Here is a 25106-nt window from a genome sequence, read left to right as displayed (position 1 = left end):
GGAAGAACTGAGAGCACAAAACGCTACGACTTCTCTTTCACGTTGCGCCTCCAGCCGTTATCAGCTGTTGGGAGGGAGAAAGACCAGTGTGCTGTTCCGCGCGATGGCAGCGGCCAAAGGGAGAAAACAACACCTCTTCGTTAACTTTTGATAACACACTGCTTGTCAACGCAATCGCTTAATAAATAGTATGGTTTGAAAGAGCACAGTCTTAGCTTTAAAACGATAGGAAACTCAAATGTGAACATCCGATTATTTTTCTCAGGATAACTGTTTGAAAAAAGCAGGTATGCTTACCACCAGTTTGGTAACATGCATTTTGACACATTTTTAACACACTGAATCTAATCTCACATATTTCGCTCAACACAGACAATACATTCCATGCACAGCATTACACATCAGCATGCCTCTCACTAACCTGTGTTGATGGCTGGAAATTCTGAAGGAAGCTGTGGCGTGTTAAAGATCACAACTGTTTTGCAGCTTGTACAAGTACTCCACAGGCACACTGATTCAGTCATTCACGCACATTGAAGAAAACCACAGCCACGTGTATGGGGTGTGGATGGCAGTTTGTTCTGGCGGTTTGTAAGAAAAATTTCTGCTGGTTTGTGTGTGTGTGTGTGTGTGTGTGTGTGTGTGTGTGTGTGTGTGTTAAATCTAGAAAGCATGAAAGAAAGAGAGGGAAGAAAACAGAAAGAAAGAGAGGGGAGAAAGCAGCACTGACGAAAGAAAGAGAGAGAAGGAAACAGAACGAAAGAAAGGAAGGGATGAAGGAGAAGGAGAGAAAGAGAGGGAAGGAAACAGCATGAAAGAAAGGGATGAAGGAGAGAAAGAGAGAGAAGGAAACAGCACGAAAGAAAGGAAGGGATGAAGGAGAGAAAGAGAGGGAAGGAAACAGCACGAAAGAAAGGAAGGGATGAAGGAGAGAAAGAGAGGGAAGGAAACAGCACGAAAGAAAGGAAGGGATGAAGGAGAGAAAGAGAGGGAAAGAAACAGCACGAAAGAAAGACAGGGAAGAAAACAGAATGAAAGAAAGGAATGGAAGAAAGAAATGTGAGAGAACAGAATGTGAAGGAAAACCAAACTCACGGTACTTCTGCTATGAAAAAAACCACACCACCGCCAGTCACAATTGTCACCACAGTTCTCTCAAGTAAATGCTGCTATCTTAAAAAATATTTACCAGCCAAGGAAAGTACTACCACCATCAAAAAGATAAGTGTCCGCTCTTTCCAATGGTGCAAAACATTAATGCCGCAGAAATAGGAGTATGCTCACCAGCCCGCTCAAAAGAGGCGCACAAATTGCCACGCTTTAATAGAAGTCAAAGAAGGGTCAGTGACGGGTTAGCAGGCACAGCAGCTGGTACTTATCAGTGCAGTGTCTGGCACTATCAGGCCTGTTAGGGGGATCTCGCAGTCAGCTAAGTGTGTGGTTCTGCTTATAGCCTAGACAGCAGTGGACAGCTTGACCAGATTGTATTCTCATAATACATCCTGGCGTCAAGCAGGGAGAGAGATGCAGTCATCTGCAGTGTTGGTCAGTAACTTTGAGCAACACACCCAAAGACTCCATCATGAAATGGATGATCCTCAACTGTGTGGCCCCAGTCTTCCCAATTGAGGCCACAGCACACTCGACTTGGGGAAGGAGCCAGCCACAGGCAGAAAAATAACACCTGATGGGGATGGAATCCGCATTCTGTCAGTTTTCAGTACATGATGCAAACCAGCTGGTGTCTCATTTTAGTTGAGTATCCTGACCACCATATTGGGTCTATGATGGAATAATAAAAATCAAAGATCTTCTGAATCTGTGACTGCCTGAACAGAATTGCGCAAAATCATGATTGCTTCCTTTGGTAACTGCATCACATGTCTGTGTAAGATGATCTTATTTTGATTGTAGCCAGTTCTACCATATATATGGTGGTACTGAGTACTCATTCATTCAGAACTATAAACACTATCATAGCTGTGAGCTGATTTAAGCAGAGACCTATTTGGACATGAAATGAAACAGGGCTGTACAGTATGCAGTTCAGCATGCAGTGTGTGTGTGTGTGTGTGTGTGTGTGTGGTTGCGTGTATGAGAGAGAGAGAGAGAGTGTGTGTGTGTGTGACAGACTGATGCATGATGAGTGAGGTTAACCTGATGCTTGTCAGTGCTGACAGACAGAATGTAATAAAAAGAAAAAAAGAAGAAGAAAAAAGAGAGAAAAAAAAAGACAAAAACAAAAAACAAACCCAAAACAACAAAAAAACAAACCAAAAAATCACCCAACCAAAAAAACAAAAAAAGGTAACCACAGTTCCATCAGTACCAACGTTTTTTTTAATTTGGTCTCAGAAATGGTACATGGGGTAGGGAAAAGGGTAAGGTGGTGATGACAATCACAACTTTCAACCTGCCATCCTGTATTCTTTACAGATGACACACTAGTATAAAACAGACCTGTATCGAGTGGTACTGCTGTTTGCACCTTGGTCCACAATGTAAAAATCTTCACAAAGATATGATCACAGACTATAATAATGGTTATTTACCTCTAAAAATCTTGTCATCAAATTAAAAATCATAAAGTCTGATCATAATTTGGGGAAATCAAAAGAACCACAAAAACATAGAGAGAACCAAGAAAACAGTGAATAATCATAACAACTTATATCAATGTACATAAATATATCTACATCTCTATAAAAATTATCTGAAATCCACTTATACCAGCTGAGAGAATGAAATGTCCATAAAAACACACAAGTTGGTACAAGGGTAAAAAAAGCTGGGAATGCCAATTCAAAACAAGCACAGACTCCCACATTCCAAACCCCTTACAACTGACGGTGCAACTGGGAACACACATTCTTCATGGAACACTTGCAGAGACTGTATCATCAAAGTGACCTGCATGTGAATGACTAGGAACAGTTCTTCATGGAGATTCAGATTGTCATTTTAGAAATAATTAATAAAGAGATAAATCAATAATGACACAATTCAAAATTCGGAACAAACTATGGCAACACCACCCAGCATCAGCGCAAACTGAACAGCATTTCCAGTCCAATACAGGCACAAGGAACATCAGTCCCAGTGTAGTACAGGCACAGAGACATCATTCCCATTCCAGAGCAGGCATAGAGAACAGCACTCCCAGCCCATTCCAGGCACAGAGAACAGCATTCCCAGTCCAGAACAGGCACAGAGATCAGTATTCCTAGTTTTGTACAGGAACAGCCTTTCAAGTCCATTCCAGGGTGAGAAAACAGCATTCTTTGTCCAGTACAGGAACAACCTTCCTAGTCCAATACTGGTACAGCGAACAGAGTTCCCAGTCCATAACTGGCACATGGAACAGCATTCCCAGTCCAAATAAGGACAAATTTGTCATAATATCAAGAGTATTGAATGACAAACCCTCCAGTGCCAACAAAGAGCATGAATTCCAAGCCAGACAAAGCACACCGTCCTGTATTACCAGAACTGTTCCTGAACAACAACTGGAACAGTATGTGCTCCTAAAAATATCCCATGATTATCACATCAGTGTAACAACAGACATGGTCATGGAGGGTCAATTCAAGGACATATTCTAGGACAATTTTCATGACAGTCACTTACACATACACAGAATATGTACTCAGCAACCTACAATGATAGAATTAACACAATAACCACATATACACACAACAAAGGGAAGAACTGTGAAGTCAACACACAAAAATAACACATATACACATGCACTCAAACTGTTATCTACAGACAAAAAAAACAACAACAAAAAACAAAAAAACAAAAAACACAACCAAAAACAAAAAACACACACACAAAAAAAACCCAAACACTTCCAGATCAAAATCTTATCATGCGGAATCTCCATACAGCATGTTTTCCAGTATAATCTGTCTACATACAGTTATATCTGTCTTGCAATACATGCCCATGTAATTGCATACCTATACACATATCTGTGCATGTGTGCATACGTGTGCTAAGTGTGCATGTGTGTGTGCATGTGCATATGTGCGTGCATGCGTGCGTGTGTGTGTGTGTGTGTGCGCGCGCGTGCATGCATGGGCGTATGGTCTTCAATTTTACATCTTTCTACTTTAAATGATATAAGATGGAAAAAAAGTTTGTGTGAATGTCTGAGTGTGTGTGTGCAAATAAATGATTGTGTGTGTGTGTGTGTGTGTGTGTGTGTGTGTGTGTTTATGTGTGTGTGAGCGTACATGGGTATGTGTGGGCTCATGGGTGTGTGTGGGCACATACGTGGTTGCATGTTTTCATGAGCATGAGCATGAGAGTATTTATCCACATACACGCTAAACTACAAGTTCTACATTACACCATTTGATATTCCATCAGCCCCTGGATGACCTGAACAGTCTCTTGGACAAAAAAAGAAGAAGAAAAAAGCTCTGGAAGAAAGAATCCTCTGACACCATCACCAGACTCTCCCAGACACAGCAGGAAGTCAGGCCACAGGCTGTCCAGGTCTGTTTACAGGTCCCAGGTCCCGCCATCCTTGTCTGTACGGTCTGTGTGTAAAGACGCTTCCAGGAACCCCCTGCAGCTAATGACGCAAGCTGTTGATGATGGCCAGAGTGAAGTCATGGGTTGTGTCATGCCCTCCCATGTCTTTTGTCCTCACCTGATTAAAAAAAAACGGGGGAGAAACAGGAACTGAGCAACTGACATATGAAGGCCCACATGTACATCTATAACAATGAACAAGGAAATTGCAGCTTACAATTGCCAAAGGGGGCAACTTCCAAATCCCATCCTCTCCCTGTCCTATTAGCCTAGCACACACATACACACACACACAAAGAGATAGACACACAGTCACACACACACACAAATACACAGCATATACTCTCAGGCCCTTTTCCATATATCCAGTTCATTATACCACCACCCCCTTTCCAACTTCCAAATCCCTAAGATTAACCCCAGCCACCTTTTTCTTCCTGTCTGATATCATTTTCAGAGAAATGATGGAAACTTGAAGGACTAACACAGAGAAACACTCAAACACACTGAAAGAGAAATTTTGACACATGCAGACACACACAAACAACCACAATCTTTTAGTTTGAAGACAAGAGGAGAACTCATAACAGAAATTTGTCATATAATTCATGTTTTGAGATTCCATGGAACTAAGACTAACTTTTGTTGGATCCCTTTTCACGAAGGAATAGTGGGAAATGAGTGAGTGGACTACTGTGCCAAAACAGGTGCAATGAACATCTACAATGCCATCAAAATTTGTATTCCATATTTATTACAAGACAGTTATTCTCTACTTGAGAAAACTTACTGGAACCATGTCATGAAACTAAAACAGGAGTCTGACCCTGACAGAGAAAATACTGACGATAACTCGTGCAAAATTTTAAAACAAAAGGACATCACAGTAGCAGAAGGCTCACCAGTCTGGTATACAGACTATGACTAGATGCCATAAAAACAAAATATACTTCTAATGTGATTTGAATTTGCGGCAATAAAACTACTCCTGTGCATATCATCCATGAATGTGAACAGTTAAAACTATATTTACCTATGTCATTTATAAAATCTGCAGTTCCATCTGCTTCCATTAGAAATGCCAAAATGATAATCAACAAGTGTTTGAAATAGTTCAGAGTTTAATTTGGAGCCCAACTGGCTCTTTGTTGTAATTGTACTGGTTGACTAGTTATTTTGTTGTATTTATATCCTTCTTTTTTTTATGCTCATTGAGGAGAGAGGAACAGGGAAAGTTGTGATAATTCAAGGCATGGGTGCTGTGGGGGAGATGATAGATCTTCGTCTAAAATCACGAATGTGGATAGATGTTAGGCCAAAGAACGAACAACCACACCCTCTTCACCTCCACACACACGCATACAGATACACATGTACTCTCACACACACACAGACAGTCACTCATACACACATACTCACACACAGAGTGACAGACACACACACCCCCTCTCTCCTACCTTCACACCCCTCTACCAATCCAACACACCACCCTTGATGACCCTGAGAACAATATCACACCCCCTCCCGCCTCTACACACACTTCATCCACCCATCCATAGAAACAGCGACTTACCTTGCCAGCCTTTGAAAACATTTTTTTTTCCCAGCTGGTAAGACTAACCAACTGTCTCTCTCGCGTGTGTGTGTGTGTGTGCATGCAGGTGTGTGCACACGAAAGAGTGTGTGTGTGCATGTACGTAATAATTTAATTGATTTACTTAATCTTTACATACCTTGCCGGCCTTGATGACCCTGTGGACGGCGTCGCGGATGAGGAGGCCGTAGTACTCAAGGTGGATGTGCTGCAGCATGTTGCAGGCACTCAGCAGTGTGGCCGTGGGGTTGGCGATGTTCTTCCCCACTGCCTCCACAAAGGCGTGCCTCGCTCCCTGCTCACACACAGAGGCACACACACACACACACACACACACAGGGTATCACGCACACACACAGAATATCACACATACACACACACACACACATGTATACAAGCACACACAGTCACACTCATGCGCACACATGCATACATATACACATGTATGCACAGTCACACACATATGCACTTAAACACACACACATACAGACACACACACACACACATAAATGAATACATCAACATTCATGCACAGTCACACACATATGCACATAAACACAAACAGTGTCACACACATAACCACAAGCACACTCACACACACACACAGAGATATATACACATACACAGAAATACACTCTTGAACAGATACAGCCACACACATGCACACATATAGTCACACACATATGTAGTATTGCACATAAAATCATCAATAACTTTATTGCAGTAAGCCGATTTGTACTGACAGTGCAGTGTTACATGTTAGTAATGATACAACACTACACCACGTTACGCAAGAGCGAGACAGTGACAAGCAGGAATGACATTCCATCCATAAACACACACATTCACTTTTAAACAGCTGTACACACACATATACATACAAATGAACTTTTTGTAGTAATAATGGTAAGCATGGTTTTTCTTCTCCCTCTTGTGTGTGTGTGTGTGTGTGTGTGTGTGTGTGTGTGTGTGTGTGTGTCTGTGTGTGTATTTCTTGTCTTTAATTTTTCTGATTTGTTTATCTTCGTTATTTAAAGTGTCTCACAAATCTATACAATTTTTTTTTTCTAAATAAGCATGATCACCACTTAAACATAACTTTAAAATCCGTACAGTACAGAAAAACTCCCACCCACGCACACCCACTGTATGTACCTGTTCGAAGATGGCCACATTCTGGCTGTAGCTCTCTCCAGGCACCACACCCGCCCCCCCGACCAGACCTGCTGCCAGGTTGTCCACAATGTTCCCGTACAGGTTGGGCAGCACCATCACGTCAAACTGGTGTGGGTTCGACACCAGCTGTCACACACCACACAGCACCATCATGTCAAACTGGTGTGGGTTCCACACCAGCTGTCACACACCACACAGCACCATCACGTCAAACTGGTGTGGGTTCGACACCAGCTGTCACACACCACACAGCACCATCACGTCAAACTGGTGCAGGTTTCATACCAGCTGTCACACACCACACAGCACCATCACGTCAAACTGGTGTGGGTTCGACACCAGCTGTCACACACCACACAGCACCATCACGTCAAACTGGTGCAGGTTCCACACCAGCTGTCACACACCACACAGCACCATCACGTCAAACTGGTGTGGGTTCCACACCAGCTGTCACACACCACACAGCACCATCACGTCAAACTGGTGTGGGTTCCACACCAGCTGTCACACACCACACAGCACCATCATGTCAAACTGGTGTGGGTTCCACACCAGCTGTCACACACCACACAGCACCATCACATCAAACTGGTGTGGGTTCGACACCAGCTGTCACACACCACACAGCACCATCACGTCAAACTGGTGTGGGTTCGACACCAGCTGTCACACACCACACAGCACCATCACGTCAAACTGGTGCAGGTTCCACACCAGCTGTCACACACCACACAGCACCATCACGTCAAACTGGTGTGGGTTCCACACCAGCTGTCACACACCACGCAGCACCATCACATCAAACTGGTGCAGGTTCCACACCAGCTGTCACACACCACGCAGCACCATCACGTCAAACTGGTGTAGGTTCCACACCAGCTGTCACACACCACACAGCACCATCACGTCAAACTGGTGTGGGTTCCACACCAGCTGTCACACACCACACAGCACCATCACGTCAAACTGGTGCAGGTTTCATACCAGCTGTCACACACCACACAGCACCATCACGTCAAACTGGTGTGGGTTCCACACCAGCTGTCACACACCACACAGCACCATCACGTCAAACTGGTGTGGGTTTCACACCAGCTGTCAAACACCACACAGCACCATCACGTCAAACTGGTGTGGGTTCCACACCAGCTGTCACACACCACGCAGCACCATCACGTCAAACTGGTGTGGGTTCCACACCAGCTGTCACACACCACACAGCACCATCACGTCAAACTGGTGCAGGTTCCACACCAGCTGTCACTGTCACACACCACACAGCACCATCACATCAAACTGGTGCAGGTTCCACACCAGTTTCAGTTTCAGTTTCACTTTCTCAAGGAGGCGTCACTGCGTTCGGACAAATCCATACACGCTACACCACATCTGTTGAGCAGATGCCTGACCAGCAGCATAACCCAACGCGCTTAGTCAGGCCTTGAGTGCATGCTTACATATTTGTGTACCTATGAAAGTGGATTTCATTTTACGTAATTTCGCCAGAGGACAACACTCTCGTTGCCATGGGTTCTTTTTCAGTGCGCCAAGTGCGTGCTGCACACGGGACCTCGGTTTATCGTCTCATCCGAAAGACTGGACGCTCAGTTTGATTTTCCAGTCAAACTTAGGAGAAAGGGCGAGAGCGGGATTCGAACCCCACACCAGCTGTCACACACCACACAGCACCACACTACTGTACACTACCATTCACAATAATGCAGTACATAACACAACTCAACACATTTGACAATAAGGAAGGTGGCAGAATGGTTAAGACTTATCTGCCAATACAGTGTCCATGAGGGTCTGGCTTTGAATTGAATCAAGGTCTCACCCTTTCTCCCAAGTTTGATAGGAAAATCAAACCGAGTGCCTAGTCATCAGGATGATATGATAAACCGAGGTCCCGTGTGCAACACACACTTGGCACACTGGAAACGAATCCATCACAACACAACTGTTGTCATTTAACAAAATTCTGTAGCAAAAATCCATTCTGATAGATACACAGTCCTTTTTGTGACACGTACTTGGCACACTGAAAACGAATCCATGGCAACATAAGTGTTGTTCTTTAGCAAAATTCTATAGCAGATATCTATTCTGACAGGCACACACATATATGCACACACTCAAGGCCCGACTAAGCTTGATTGCTTCTGCTTAGTCAGGCATCTGCCTAGCAGACGTGATGTGACGTATTTGGATTTGTCCAAATGCAATGACGATTCCATGAGAAGCTGAAACATAATACACTGTCAAACTGGTCGGGCTTCGACACTAGCTGTCACACACCATACATCCCCCTCCAAAAATTTTTTTTTCAAGAGGTTAAAAGTCCCTTCAGGGCAATGAGTCCAAATCCACTGTCTCCAGGGCTTGGCATAGTAATGTGGAGCCCAGTCCACTCCTTCCATCATTTTAACCTTCCCCAGGTAAAGTCAGGGACTCATTTTCACTGTGGTGGAGTGAGGAATTGAAAACTGGATCAGAATTCCATCACCTAACTGATTCTGCCAGGGCACCTCCAGTACCGCAGTACTCTTCAAAATAATGCATTGTAACATAACACAGAGAGCTAACAGCACACTGATGTCCACAATGAACAACAACAATAGAAATTTGTATTTTGAACTCCCCCCCCCCCATCCCCCCCAAAAAAAATCGACAAAAACCAACAACAAAAAACCCCTGCTCCAACATAATCCTTTGCACTCTGGCATGACCTATACTTCTTTAAGCCTGATTTCTGGTAACATTTCTGATCTGCTTACACTGCTGTGTATATTCCCACTACTGCATTCCTATGTTGTACATTTGCTGACTGTTAAGGTACAGATAGAGGTAATGATTGTGTGTGTGTGTGTGTGCGTGTGTGTGCGTGTGTGTGTGTGTGTGTGTGTGACAGTGTGTGTGTATACATGTGTGTGCGTGCATGTGTGTGCCCGACTGAATAACAGGAAACGAATAAAGAGCACTTGAATGCAGCCTTCAGTCTGCTTTACTCAGGTAGGAAACCTTATGCGCAAATGACTATGTAAAGTGCTAGGACCTTGGTCTCTGCCTGAGGACAGGCAGTGTGTTAGTTTCCATATCAATCAATCAAACAACTGACGTGCTATATAAGCATCCATATGAAAAAAACAATCAATCAAACAGGCCCTACATAAGTATCCATATCAATCAATAAATCAGCGCTGTGTAAATTATCCATATCAATCAATCAATCAATGAATAGGTGTTATATAAGTATCCATATCAATCAATCGACAGGCACAATATAACTTACAGGTATCTATATCAATCAATTGACAGGTGTTATGAAAATATTCATTCCAATCGACAGGTACTATATAAGAATCATTCAATTATTTGTTCTCTATCCCACCTGCATGCAGCAGTTATCGATGATCATGCTCTCATACTCAATGGAAGGGTACATTTTGGACACTTCTTCGCAACACTTCAGAAACAGCCCATCCCCAAGTTTCCTGCACACAGATCACACACACACACACCACACAAACATACACACACACACAGCATGCCTTTTCTGGACTTATTTGTTTATTTTATTCATCATTAGTGCTTGTCACCCAACTGACTGCAAAGGCCATCTACGGCAGAAAAACTGTAAACACTGATCCCACAGAATCTGAATGAAAAACAACAAAAACAAAACAAATCCCACAAACTCACTTGGAAAAGAAAATCAGGCAAAAGCAGTCATACTCATAAACATAAACCTAGGAAGGGCTTCTGATGTCCATAATTCCATCAATTTTTCATCAGAGCTTTAAAAAAAGAAGAAGAAGAAGGAAAAAAAAAAAAAAAAAAAAAAAAAAAGCAAAGAAACCCCCCCCCCAGCTGACCTGAACGTACACATAACTGTACATAAACCGCATATTGTTTATTCAGAGGGATACAAACCAGAAAAATGCTAATGGGCAACTCACATCATCGGCATAAAAAAGAATACATTAAAATAAGAATCCCCAGTTATCATGAAGTCCAGAAAATGACCCCCCACCCAAAATATTCAAGGCTTTGAAAAAAAAAAAAAAAAAGAAAAAAAGGTGAATGGACCATTGTGCAGATTAAGCACAGGGAAAGACAGCAAACTCACATGATGTTGGCCTTGTGAACCGCAGTCACTTTCTTGCGGTCATACCGCAAGGCGTAGTCAAATGCAAATTTTGCAATGCGCATGGAGTTCGCACGAGTCACGATCTTCAGGCTTTCTATCACGCCGCTGACACTTTCGTGCTCAAGGGCGCTGTACTCTCCCTCTGTCTGCTCTCTGATGATGACAAAGTCCAGGTTGTTGTGACGACATTGATAGCCAGGCAGGCTCTTGATGCGCACCACGTTGGCAAACAGGTCCAGCTCTCTCCTGTACACAAAGAACTAACTGTTTCAGTTTCAGTTTCTCAAGGAGGCGTCACTGCGTTCAGACAAATCCATATACACTACACTACACTACATCTGCTTAGTAGATGCCTGACAGCAGCATAACACACCATGCTTGTCAGGCTTTGAGTGCATGCATATATATATATATATGTGTATATGTATGTGTGTGTGTGTATAAATATATATATATATACATAAATGTGTGTGTGTGTGTGTGTGTGTGTGCATGCATGCGCGCGTGTGTGTGTATGTACCTATCTGAGTTCTTACACAGAACATTGCCAGAGAACAACACTTATTTTACCATGGGTTCTTTTTCTGAGCACATAGTGCATGCTGCATATGAGACCCCAGTTTATCATCGCATCTGAATGACTATATGCTCAGTTTGATTTTCCACCCTAACTTGGGAGAAAGGGCAAGACTGGGATTCAAACCTAGACCCCCATGGACAGATGGGTATTGGCAGATGCGCATTTTAAGCATTCTCATTTCTGCCATCCTCCTGTTCAGACAAGGAACCATCAAACATCAGGACAATACAAGGCATGTATATGTTCGCAGAAACCTTGTACGGGTGCATAAAAATATGAAAGTCAGAAACACTTTTGACATTGTGCTCATAATCAGTTATACCTGCCACCCAAACTGATCAGTTGAGAGATATGTTTGATACATCTGGAGGAAAAAACCCCATGAAAAACCTATAGTATACATCTATTAAACAGCATGAAAAAACCTACAGTATACGTATATTAAGCAACAAGTAAAAGGTTTAGTATTATTCATTGCATACATGCCAGAAGTGAATGCAAATATTCTCAAGAAAAATCTGAAAATGACTCGACTCAATGAGGCGCACTTTGGTGTGTTTTTTTTAGGTAAACTGGACTGCACTGTTCATCATTATAATGAAAATAATTAACAGATCAACAGATGTTTGTTTCTGCTTGCGATCATTCACTATTTACTACTTGACCTTTTTATTTTCAGCTTTTCAGGGATGCATAGTGTAAACCAGTACTCCAGGAACATGTTGTGCATTCGATTAGTTCTGAAGGGCAATTCTTTTTCAACTGCTTTTTGAATGCTTTCAGTCTGGTTGCTAATGCCAAAAGGATTTTCCTTAACAACCAGATTTTTTGTTGTCCTGCGAATTGTAGTCTGTACACTTGTGTTTGCACAGTGACATGTCTGAATACAAGTTTCTTATTACTTTTCTGCGATCATGGGCTGCAACTCTCATGTTTACTCATATACTATGAGTAGGCTTTTTCATCTATAACCATTTATACCCTGCCATGTATGCAGCATACTCAGTTTTTGGTGGTGTGCATGATGGGTATATTCTTATTTCTATAACCCATTGAATACTGACATGAATTACAGGAGCTTTAATGTACATATTTTATCTTCTGCATGCATGGACACACTCAAAGTGGGGTTTCGGCTCAAGCAGGTCTGCACACAAGTTGACCTGGGAAATAAGAAGACACACACACACAGTCACCCCTCAAACAAAAGCAAAACAAGCAAACACTTTAAAACAAAACAAACAAAAAAACCTCCCAGCTGACCTGATCTTCATGTTGAGGGTCTGCAAAACTCCACCCCTGAAGCTGGAGGGTGTAGTGATGATGCCCTTTAACCCCACCCCGTTCCGCCTGAACGAGTCAACAACCATTTCCACGGTGGCGCTCTGAGCAGGCTGCACTTCACTGCCAGCAACAGAAAAAACTGGCATGTCACTGTCAATAACACCAAAGAACACAGTTATGTATTTGTACAAAAGATTCAGAGTTTGTAAAGCGCTTACAGCTTGGTTTCTGACTGAGGATAGGTGCTGTATAAGTATCCATACCTATCAATCCAAATGCCTTAGCTGTTTACAGCTCAGCCGACCACACAGGGTCATATCAGGGCTGTGTCACAGAACGACTCCACTCCTGCTATATATCACCCTGCCCCTAAAGCAATAGCGCATAATACAACAGTGTAGCCTTTAATTAGTTTAAACTAAGAAAAAATGTTACTCTTAACACATATTAGCTGCATATACCCGACAGTAGCCACTTGATATGTTTCAACCTCTGATTTTTCAAGAGAAGTTACTTTGAATACATTTTCACAGCAGAACAGTAGCATACTTGTTGAATATTTCTTCACAGTAGGAACATACCTGATGGATTTCTTCACAGCTGAACAACAGCAACATACCTGATGAAGATTTCTTCAAAGTCCACAGGAACGCCGGCGGCACTGAATACATCACGAACACTATTCATCAGGTCGGGACCCACCCCATCCCCTGGAACCAGCGTCACCTTGTTGCGGCCTTCAGGGTGGGTCACAGGCTCCGTGATTTGCTGACGGTGACATGAATACAAGTTTATAAACATAAATGTGTGTGTGTGCGTGCGTGCATGTGTGTGTGTGAGAGAGAGAGAGAGAGTCTGTGTGTGTGTCTCTGTGTATGTGTATGTGACTGAAGCACGACCAAATGACATAAAATCAAATCAAAACATGCTGCTCACAGACCAGCTGACCACAGGAGAACTGTTTAAGAGCTGACTGATTGACATCGCAAACGAGTGATGAGCACAGCTGTAGTCCTTCCGCTCTAACTATGCAGGCAGACTTTTGTGCAAATGACTCCAGTGTGTAGAGGACTGAGAGCTTGGTCTCTGACCGAGCGCAAGTGCTATTCTAGAATCAATCATACAAGTTTGTAATAATATTTATTACAGGGTTCCCACATGTTTTTCTGAAAAAAAAATTCAAGGAATTTTCCAAGACTTTTCCAGGCTTTGTTAGTGAATTTAAAGGACCATAAATTATGTGTTTCCAATGACTGCAGGAAAACAGAAACAATTATTTTCAAATGTGACAAGCACTCAACGGGCAATAATTCAAGGAAAATAATTCAGCTTTTAAGTGACAAGCAAGCAGTGCAATAATCATCTGCAATTACTTTCTTCAGGCAGGGGAAAAAGTGTTAGCTCTCAATTCTTTTTATTTTCCCCTCCTCTCTCTCCCTCATGTTTTTTTTGGTTTGTTTGTTTGTTTGTTTGCTTGTTTGTCAAGAGTATAGTTTAGATATCTGCAGGCTTGAAAGTAATACAAAGACTGACTGAGTTGCAAAAAAACCACCCAGGCCTTCACTGGGAGAGTTTTGGCCTGTGCTGTTTTTCCAGCACTTTCTCAAGCCCTGGAAACACCCTGTATACTTTATCAAGATTTCTCAAGGTTTCCTGGACCTATGGGAACCCTGCTGTGTATCATAAAGTAACAATCTTCATAAATGGCCCCCCAAAAATTCTAACTTAAGCACCACCAATTAAAAAATAAAATAAAATAAATTTACGAATAATCACTGATTCTGTGACACCAAGCTGATAGTATCACAATGATAACACTGTAACAAGCAGTTCTGACTTGTGGTGTTCTAACAAACAACTCAAGGGAACTACAGAATGAGCTGTGTCAGCTGTTGAGTTATGGAGCACCTGACTTCAGACAGATTGTCTGTCACTCTGACCGTACGATCAGAACCACTCAAAGCATCTCAGTGGATCTGTACCAAACAGTAACACAAAATAATCAAAATACTTTGTCCCAAAAGGAAAGCTCCTACCCTCTTACTCTCCAATCAATGAAAGGATCCCCCCGTCCCCCCAATAAATTACATCTAATCTAACATACTTATCATGACCCACTGGTACAGACTCCAGTATGGGTCTGATTCTTGACCCATGCAAAATGTTTTCTCCACTCTGGTAGAGAAATCAAAAGTACTGCTGCTGGTGACCTCCATTAGTATATTCCTTTACCACCAGCAACATGCCCTGAGTAGTTTGTGGTGAGGTCAAAAGCCAGGTCAACCAGCAGTTCCCAAATGCTCATGCCAGAGACACTGAACATATAATGGACATAAGATAAAATAATGCTGAACAATGTGGTGTGAATAAAATAACATGGGTATCAAGATCTACACCCATCAAGAGCATTCTCATCAGCATGGTCCGACAATGTAATGTCCTTGAAAACAAGACAAAAAACCTTCATCAACATGATGTGAAATCCTGCACACACCATTTTTCAGCACATCTATCTTCTGCTTCATTAAATAGCAACCTGGACACTTCACAAGGGAGGAGCAGCTACTGTTTGACAGGACAGTTGCAACAGTCCACCTCAAACATACACCAACAACAGCTCATGTGGTAGCTCCCTCACTGAAGCACGTCTCCCTACCAGTTTTGTGAAATTGCACAGGTAACTGCATCCAGACATGCAGTTCTAACTTGCGTGTGAACAAAATACCTGACTGAAAAGTCTGAAAGGGTAGCACCTCCATGGACTGCATGTGTAACAGGTTGAAATGTAAACAAAGCAAAACGAATAACAAAAGAAAAAACGTAACAGACTGGCAGTGAAAGATGTGAGAAACAGGCAACAGGGTGCCCATTAACACTGATCTGGGCATCACTCTGGGATATCAAACAGCCATGTCCAAAGGCTACACACTAAGCCACCTGTACATTATAAACTCAGCCAGGGCCCTGAATTTTATGATACAGGAGAAGGATTGAATGCTTTGACACCATATACGCCTACGCATAATTCTTGGCATCAAATGGTATGATTACCTTTCAAATGAAGAGGTCAAAGAGAGATCCCATCAACCTCTCATGTCAGCCATCAACTGCAAATGTGTGTGTGTGTGTGTGTGTGTGTTGTGTGCACGCATGCACATGTGTGTGCCAATGCATGAATATTTGCATGTGTCTTTGTGTTTACGAGGACGAGGCTTTGCGCATGATGCAAATCAGAATTATGTGTTGGACTTTTCCATAACAGAGAAAGATGGCTTGGGATTATAACACAGAAAGCTCACTTTGTTTGAACACATGACTACAAGAGAAAAAGAAAGCTTGAGGAAAAAGAGGAACAAACAAAACAGTGCAAAGAGGGAGAGGAGGGAAAAATCCGCAACAACGTTCACTATTCAGACACAACAACACACCATCTTCACGGTTATTCTATTGCATCATGTAGCACAGCTTTCAACCATTGCAGCATATAATAAATGCTACTGCCCTACACTGGTCACTTCTCAGTCTGTAGCGTAAGCTGAGAACAGATCTATAATGCTGGCTTACCACTGGTGTCTGAACATTGGTGCCTGTGTGAAACTGATGCGCAGTCTGGAACTGGGAGGAGGAGGAGGAAACACTGACACACACAGGCTGAAACACACACCACAACATCCAGCCTACAAGCGAAAACAAAACTGAAAACATCAAGGGATGAAAGGAGTGCAACATCCACATGCTAAAACAATTGTTTGTTTTAAACAAAGCAAAATAGGCCTGTCAGAAAGCTTTAATCCATGACTGTTGTACAGGGTCTGCACAAACACTGATGCTAACACACACACAGTGACACACACACACACATTCTATTTTATAAGCATCAGCATGCTCCCATACAGACACACACACACAATTCTATAAACTCAAGTAGTAGTAGTAGTAGTAGTATGGACTGGCATTTTTGCCTTTAGGCTTTGCGGCCTAGTATAAACAATCCCTCTTTCAGTTTTTGCATTAATATCTTTTTGGTTTGCACTGCATGCTTCATTTTAGATATATCAAAGCAATCTTTCATCAAATTTATAAAACATGTTACTGAATTTTGGATCGCAGTCCAGAAAAGTTTTTATAACTGTCAGTATCTTTTGCAAACAAATAATTTATAACAGTAACAACATACACATTGGAAATTTAAAAATACTGTCATGCAAAGATGTAGGATTATAACTAACGAAAATCACACAAAATAAATAACTGACTAACTCAATAGAAGTTACAATGAAGAACACATTAACAAAATGAAAACTTCCAACAAGTTCACAACATCACAAATATCACAACAAAAAAGTAAATATAAACTGATAAATATAAAGTGGTGGATCACAACAGATAAACAATGCACAAAAAATAAAACTAAACAAGAAAACTCCCAATGATAATCATATATGACAATATTCACATTTCTTCCTCTCTCTTCCTCTGTGTGACTGGTCAAGTGAACATCCACACCTTGAAGTGAACACACCTGTCTGCCTTGAGGTGCAAAACTATGGACATTTTTACATCTTGCCATTCATACTGTTACCAATTATAGACATATTTTTACACAAGTCCCCAAAAGACATTGTAATTTGTATGGTCTAATTTACTAAGTTTTCGCTTCTATCAATTCATGGTAATGTTCTCTTTGCAGTCATCCATGAAAACAAAAGAAGTTTTTCCTTCATCTTGTTCAGTTTTCTTCTTTGCCTGGGGATAAAGCATACTCAAAATGTTTCATTTTTTTTATCTCCATATCCTACATGATTATTGACAACTCGGTGTGTGTGTGCCTGCGCGTGCGCGTTTGTGTGCGCACCTGTATGCCAAGCATAAACAGTGCATATGTATTTGTGTCTGTGTGGACCAGGCTTCATGCATAATACAAAACACAATCATGTGGTGGACTGGACATAATCACTCTCAATAGCTGAAACCAGGTATCAAATCACATGACAAAAAGTGAGAAACCTTGTCATTTGAGTTCCCCACCTCCCCCACCCACCCTCGCTCGACCTTCCTTCCCTGTCTTGTCCGCTCGATCCCCTCATCTCCGCTACTTTGTTTTAAAAAATAACACACACACACAGATATATATATAATTTTTATATATATATATAGATCTATATATTTTTTTTTAAACTGCCGACTGCGCTTGCGGCTTTATCCACATTAAATTTTCTTCCCCTCCACTCCTTTGTGTGACTGGCGGAGTGAATGGCCACACCTTATTGTGAATACTACTCATTCCGTCTTGAAGCAGAAAACTGGACATTGCCGCGCTTGCTTTTCCTGCAACAAAGTTGTGTGTGAGTGTGTGTGTGTGTGGTCAAAGACCAATCAATTGGATTTTAATCATGACTTGGAAAGGCATTGTGCACTGGCACGGAATTTACTTTCTCAACACGAATTATTTATAGCTTCTTCGCGAATGGACCATTATAGGTTTTTTCATCTACTTTAACCACTTGTTTTTTTTTTCCATAGAACTTACCGTACTCGTCGTCCTTGTCGGGAAAATAAAGCTGCATCGCTGGAGAAGACTGCATGACCGTCTCAAGGTGGCCGCCATGTTGCCGGTTGTTACGTCCCTTGGATCAGTGTTGGGGGTCACATCGCAGCGGGCAAAGTGGCGGTGTGAGGGCCTTCAAAAGTTCTTCAGTCAATGTGAACTGTCTGCTGGACAGTCCCTCCCGGCCTTCGCTCCATCTGCAGTCCGTATATATGCACTTATTTAAACATTTATCTAACATTTATGGTTAACTAAGTCATTTAAAATGTTTATTTTATTATTATTATTATTTAGATTATTATTATTAATTTTTTTTTCTTTTCGAGGTCTGACTAAGCGCGTTGGGTTACGCTGCTGGTCAGGCATTTGCTTGTCCGATGTGGCCGGTGTAGCGTATGTGGATTTGACCGAACGTAGTGCCGCCTCCTTGAGCTACTGATACTGGTGGGGGTAAACATAATTGGCATTTTCTTCGATTGGCACAGGACCAGTCAAACGTGTTAGGGCGAAAGATATGAACTTTGAAGTAATCTGCTTTGAGATGATAATCATGGTTAGCAAGCTGTATGAGGCCAAGGGCCAAGGTCATTATTTTGGCAAAACAGAAACTTGGCATCAGTGAACTGAGGAAGAAATTACAGGTTAAAGGTCAAGACCTCAACTTGGCACATGATATAAAGAAATGTTTTAATGGGAGAGAACATCTTGTATACAATCTTCATCAAGTTTGGTGTGTTTGTTGGTCATGATGAAAACAAAAGCCATGCAAAGAAACAAGGTCAGAGGTCGAAGTTCAATGTAACAGCATATAGCAAATCGTCAATAAAATGTGAAGCACGACAGAATTTGGGTTTTTCATCCAATCATTAAACAGAATCACTACTTTAGTATCAGTATCAGTCGCTGAAGGAGGCGTCATTGCGTTCGGACAAATCCATATATGCTACACTACATCTCAGTGCCAAGCAGATGCCTGACCAGCAGCGTAACCGGGCCAACGCGCTTAGTCAGGCCTTGAGAAAATAAGAAGAAAAAAAAGATAATAATGATGATGATGATGATACTACTACTGCTACTGCTAATAATAATAATAAAATAATATAAAAAGACAATAATGATGATAAATAAGCTAAATAAGCAACTGAATAGTGTAAAACATGTAGACACACACTACACAAACGCACACACTGACACACACATGCATAACAGATATGCAACAAACATGCAGTTTCACAGATATGAAAGCACAAATACACATAAACGTGCACGAGACCCCCCCCCCCCCCCCCCGCCCCCCCTCCACACATTCATTCCTAGGCTACGTATCGGCGCAGCTTACACGGCACACACCCCCCCACACACTTATACAAGTACACATACATACACCCATACCCCCCACCCCCACATATACAAATATATATATGCACACCCACACGTTCCAATATTCCGTTGCTCCCACAATACAGACATCAGCATACACACACGCCTCATCCTACACACACACACACAGACACACAGACACACACGCACACATGCACGTGCACAGAGCTGCTCTCCAGTCCTGGCACATGTGTACACTTACACACTCGCGCGCGCGCACACACACACACACACACACATTTACAGAGTATAGTATTTTGTTTTAGCCAAATGGCCAGAAAATAAATACTTTCTAAATTTACAAGTCAAAGGTCAAGGAACATCTTCCCCTCCCCCTAACCCCCAGATAATCTGCTTTGAAGTGTTATTTTTGTGATGTTTTTTCTTTCTTTTTCTTTTTTCTCTTTTCTTTTTTCGTGATCCGTTTATTGGATTAAGTGTGTCTCACACACAAGTGAGCCCGGCTCGCTCGACTTACATCAGAGACTGACATTATGCTTTCAGTTGGACCAACAGCAAAGTGAGAGCTGTATGATCATTTATTTCTCTACTGCAACGGGAACTCATTTCAAGCCAAGTCTAGGACCATGACTCTCCAACTTGGAGGCAGAATTGCACTGCCTCTTAGTGCTGCAGCTCTAGTGCTGGTTGGCCTTTGGGGATCATCCCCAGTCAGGTGCCGGCTGTCCTAACTCCCTCTTGGCCGAGAGAGTAGGGATGCAACTTTGGCGGAGATACTCTCCACTATGATCAGTCTAGCCCAGATAGTTGGGACTGCACTTGCCCCCGCTACTGTTCTGATGGTCATATTCGGACACAAAGTAACTGACTATCATGATAACACATGGTGTAAAAATATTTTTTTTGGTGTGTGTGTGTATTTTTTTGGTGTGTGTGTGTGTGTGTGTGTGTGTGTGTGTGTGTGTGTGTGTGTTTTCTACCTCGGGATGTGTATTTGTCTTCCTATTCTATAGATTCTTGCCGGGGACAACCATTTTGTTGCCGTGGGTTCTTTTACGTGCGCTACTGAGGTGCATACTACACAGGTGACCTCGGTTTATCTTGTCCGAATGACTATAGCGTCTAGTCCACCTGTCTTAGAGGTCTTAGCTGGCGAGTTTGGCCGGGATTCCATTCCTCACCCTCACATGCTCTCGCTTCCTTGGCGGACACGTTACAACTTGGCCGCCTCTCCACAGAGTGCGTATGTTTTCTCAGTGATGGGGTAAAAAGACGTGAGACCCAGGGAGTATTACAATCGCAAATATGCCAGAGAGACACGATTTCTTGAACCGTGTCAGTGCGATTTCTAAACTTTCAAAGTTTGCGATTATCCGTGAAAACTAAAACCTCGACGCGTCTCGAGAATGATTGCTGCACGATCAAAATGGGTGTTTATTGATTAAACTCAAATCCAGTTTATGCAAAGATGTTTGGTTGATCGAGGTATGTTTCTGATGACTGATCTGCTGTGGGTGAGTGTACATTCATCACTATAGGCCTACATGTATAAATGTATTTTGTTTCATCTTTGTTGGTGCGTTCGTGTGTCTTCAGTCGACGGCACATCAAGCAAGACTACAACTGTGTGTGCGTTTATTGTGGATGTCAAGTCGACTTTTGTTTCCTTGAATGTTTGTAGCAGAGCTTCAGTCGATCGATATCGACCGTTTTATGTATTCTTCTTCGTTTGGGTCTGTTTACGCTGGATGTTGTGTCTCCAATACCAGGATTTTGGGTTGAGTTGAGCTTAAGTTGGGCATTGAGATGTGTGTGACTGGTCTTAATGATAATTTTATCAGTTTTTACGAAAGATGTGCAAGATGATTTGGTATATACCATGTTGATAGGTATGTTGATCAAATGAATTTCACAGCATCATAGTGCGCAGCCAGTGAAATATTGTGTGATGAGCTCATAAATCTCAACCTATTCTTACCTTCTGTCCCGCACACACACACACACACACGCACGCACGCACGCGCGCACACACACACACACACACATACACGCACGCGCGCGCACACACACACACACACACACATACACGCACACACGCACACACACACACACACGCACACACACACTACACACGCACACACACACACACACGCACGCACACACACACACACACACACACACACACGCACACACACACACACACACGCACGCACGCACACTATACACGCACACACACACTACACACGCACACACACACGCACACACACACACACACACGCACACACACGCACAAGCACAAGCACACACTACACACACACACACACACACACACACACACACGCCAGGGGGGAAGGATAGGGAAAAGGGAGTATCACTGGACACATCCTCAGTTTCAGTTTCAAAGAGGTGTCAAAGCGTGCGGACTGATCCATACAGGCTGCATCACATTTGGAATGAACTTCCTCTTTCGTTTCGTCAGGTCTCCACACTCAGTTCTTTCAGGTCTGGCCTTAAAACCCACCTCTTCACAAAATAGCCTCCCTCCCCTACCTCTTCCTTGTCTTCAGTTTCTTCAGTTTTAGAGTTATGCATGCGTGTGAATGACTGGTGTGAAAGCGCTTAGATTTGTCTCTGCACAAGATTCAGCGCTATATGAATACTATCATTATTATCATTATTATTATTATACATGCTGCATCACATTAGCATTTAAGCAACAAAAGCAATAACAACAACAAAAACCTCAGATGTCCGAAATACGCATAAACCAAGCGCAAAACACAAACACCGAAAACTTCAGACTTCACAAGAATTTCAGGACTTTTCATTCATAAAAACAGGCACATGTTGAAAACTCAAGAACTGATTTAAAATATTCAGGCTGCATACAATCAACGACTGGCTTCTCAATGAATTCACTACGGGCTGTTTCAGGTAACGTATGTACCTTGAACGGGTAGAAAATTTTATTTGAAAAATCGATGTTTTTCGTCAAAAAATACGTTCATTCAGTAGGTTATAAAGGATATTTGTGTTGTTTTTTGATCGTTGAAAAAATAAATAAATAAAGATGGGGAGGGGGGGGGGGGGGGCGTACATGCAAGAAAGCACCTCCATTTATGAGCGGTGTTCATTACAAATACATAAATAAATATTTGTTTATTTATTTATCTATTTGGTTATTTTATTTTTCCGCCTGAACTGAACTGAACCGTTCATTACGTTGACTGCATACACTGGTGTTTTCTGAAAATTCAGCATCGTCAAGAAAACTGCAAGTTCCCTGGTAGTCCATAACTTCTTGTGAACCGTGTAGAAACGACCTCCGAAACAGTGAGGACAGACTGTGGGAGAAGACTTGCTGAGCATTACACACCTATACCTTTCTCCTCTCTGCGTGAACATTTGGGCCGGATGGAGGGGTTGGGGAGGGGGTGGGGCATGCGTGCGTGCGTGCGTGTGTGTATCTTCCACTTGACGACCAACATCAGAATGCTGATGAAAATTGTCGTGTTGTGGGAGGTTGCTGTTGGGCGCAATTTAGCTGGGCTACCGAGGGATGTTCTGTTAACTGATAGGGGAGATGGAGCGCAGTCCACTGGTGTGTTCGCATTTCCAGCTTGGCCAATCTGGCTACCGTAGCGGTCCCCGGGAATACACCCGACCGGCACAGCCATAGCCTTCTATGACACTACTTACCGGCGGGAAAAAAAAGACGAAAAAAAATGGGGGTGGGTGGACTTGCTGGCTGGTGGGGGGTGGGGGAAAACCTAAACAGAGGTGTTGGAGGGTAGGGAGGGGGGTGGGGAGTCTACTCTGTTGTGTCACAGGCAGGAGGCGAGTCTGGACTTGAAGCAGTCCGGCGACTCGGCTGTGACAACCTCCTGGGGCAGTGTGTTCCATTCCGGGATGGTACTACGTCCTGCAGGGAGGGATGTCGTAGTTGCAGGTGTTGTTTTTTCTGGAGCTCAACCTACTGTCAGATGGTGTTGGTAGGCAGTCTGAGCTGATGGAGACGAGACCATGGTGGAACTTGTAGAACATCTCCAGGCGAGATTTTTTCCGTCTGGCTTGCAGGGGGTACCACTTGAGGGAGCTAAGGAAGGAGCTGACACAAGACGTCTGTCGATGTCGGTTTGTGACCCATCTTGCTGCTCGGCGCTGGACCTTTACGATGGCCTGGATGTCACTGGCTGTATAGGGATCCCACACAGATGCAGCATACTCAAGGATAGGTCGAACAAGGGCTTTGTACGCGGTTTCCTTTGTCTTCTTGTTTCCTATCTTCAAGTATGTTGTTGTTTTTGCGTTGTTTATTCTGAGGGATTGTTGTTGTTGTGGATAATAACACGTTCAGTTTTGAAACATGGCAGCAGGCTTTAGCTATCAACAGTGCTGTCGTTGTCCATCCAAGCCATCACGGGGAATGAATGTCGGTGTCACTGAACGTGACATCATCCAACCTCCGTTATTCCCGGAGGAAAAAAATCGACCAGACCAGGTTTCCCTCACACACCCAACCCCCCGACTCCCACTTCCCCTTCCTTGCTGCAATCACTGACCAATCAGCGCTGGAAGTTCTCTCCGCCAATGAGCTTCCGAGGCCGGTGTGGAACGACGCGTGGTGTTCGGAAGACAATGACAGTCTGTCGGATACAAGTGTTCTTGGATGGAACGGTGGATGGAAGAAGTAGTGGTGCGTATACCATAGCAGCAGAACACGCAGAAATCTCTGAAAAATGCTGCACAGGAAATATTTCTCAAGCTTCATTGATCGGTTTGTGGATGTTGAATTGCTGTGAAAAAGTAGTGTTGTATTGTATTTTTGTCAGAACTGATTTTTCTGTGTAGAATCTGTGCTGTTACCCCCGGGGGATAACACGTCGCA

General features: G+C 42.8%; 1 protein-coding gene across 2 annotated transcripts; it reads right to left on the bottom strand.

Moving 5' to 3' along the window:
• Window positions 1-2321: 2321 nt before the first annotated feature.
• LOC143289842 (isocitrate dehydrogenase [NAD] subunit beta, mitochondrial-like) lies at window positions 2322-18973 on the bottom strand. Of its 2 annotated transcripts, XM_076599026.1 has the most exons (9): window positions 18860-18973; window positions 16894-16980; window positions 13949-14097; window positions 13309-13449; window positions 11445-11711; window positions 10707-10809; window positions 7292-7438; window positions 6276-6431; window positions 2322-4660 (listed from the first exon to the last, which is right to left on the bottom strand). In XM_076599026.1, the coding sequence occupies exons 1-9, from the start codon at window positions 18935-18937 to the stop codon at window positions 4583-4585; spliced, it is 1206 nt and encodes a 401-aa protein (XP_076455141.1). In that variant the 5' UTR covers window positions 18938-18973; the 3' UTR covers window positions 2322-4582. The 2 variants fall into 2 exon arrangements, with proteins under 2 accessions (XP_076455141.1, XP_076455142.1); XM_076599027.1 differs by lacking the exon at window positions 16894-16980 and having other exon boundaries at window positions 18860-18938.
• Between the last annotated feature and the right edge of the window lie 6133 nt (window positions 18974-25106).

Source organism: Babylonia areolata, chromosome 14 (assembly GCF_041734735.1).
Source record: "Babylonia areolata isolate BAREFJ2019XMU chromosome 14, ASM4173473v1, whole genome shotgun sequence".
Taxonomy (NCBI): domain Eukaryota; kingdom Metazoa; phylum Mollusca; class Gastropoda; order Neogastropoda; family Buccinidae; genus Babylonia; species Babylonia areolata.
Note: the sequence above shows the minus strand (reverse complement) of the source record. Positions and strands in the feature narration are given on the sequence as shown.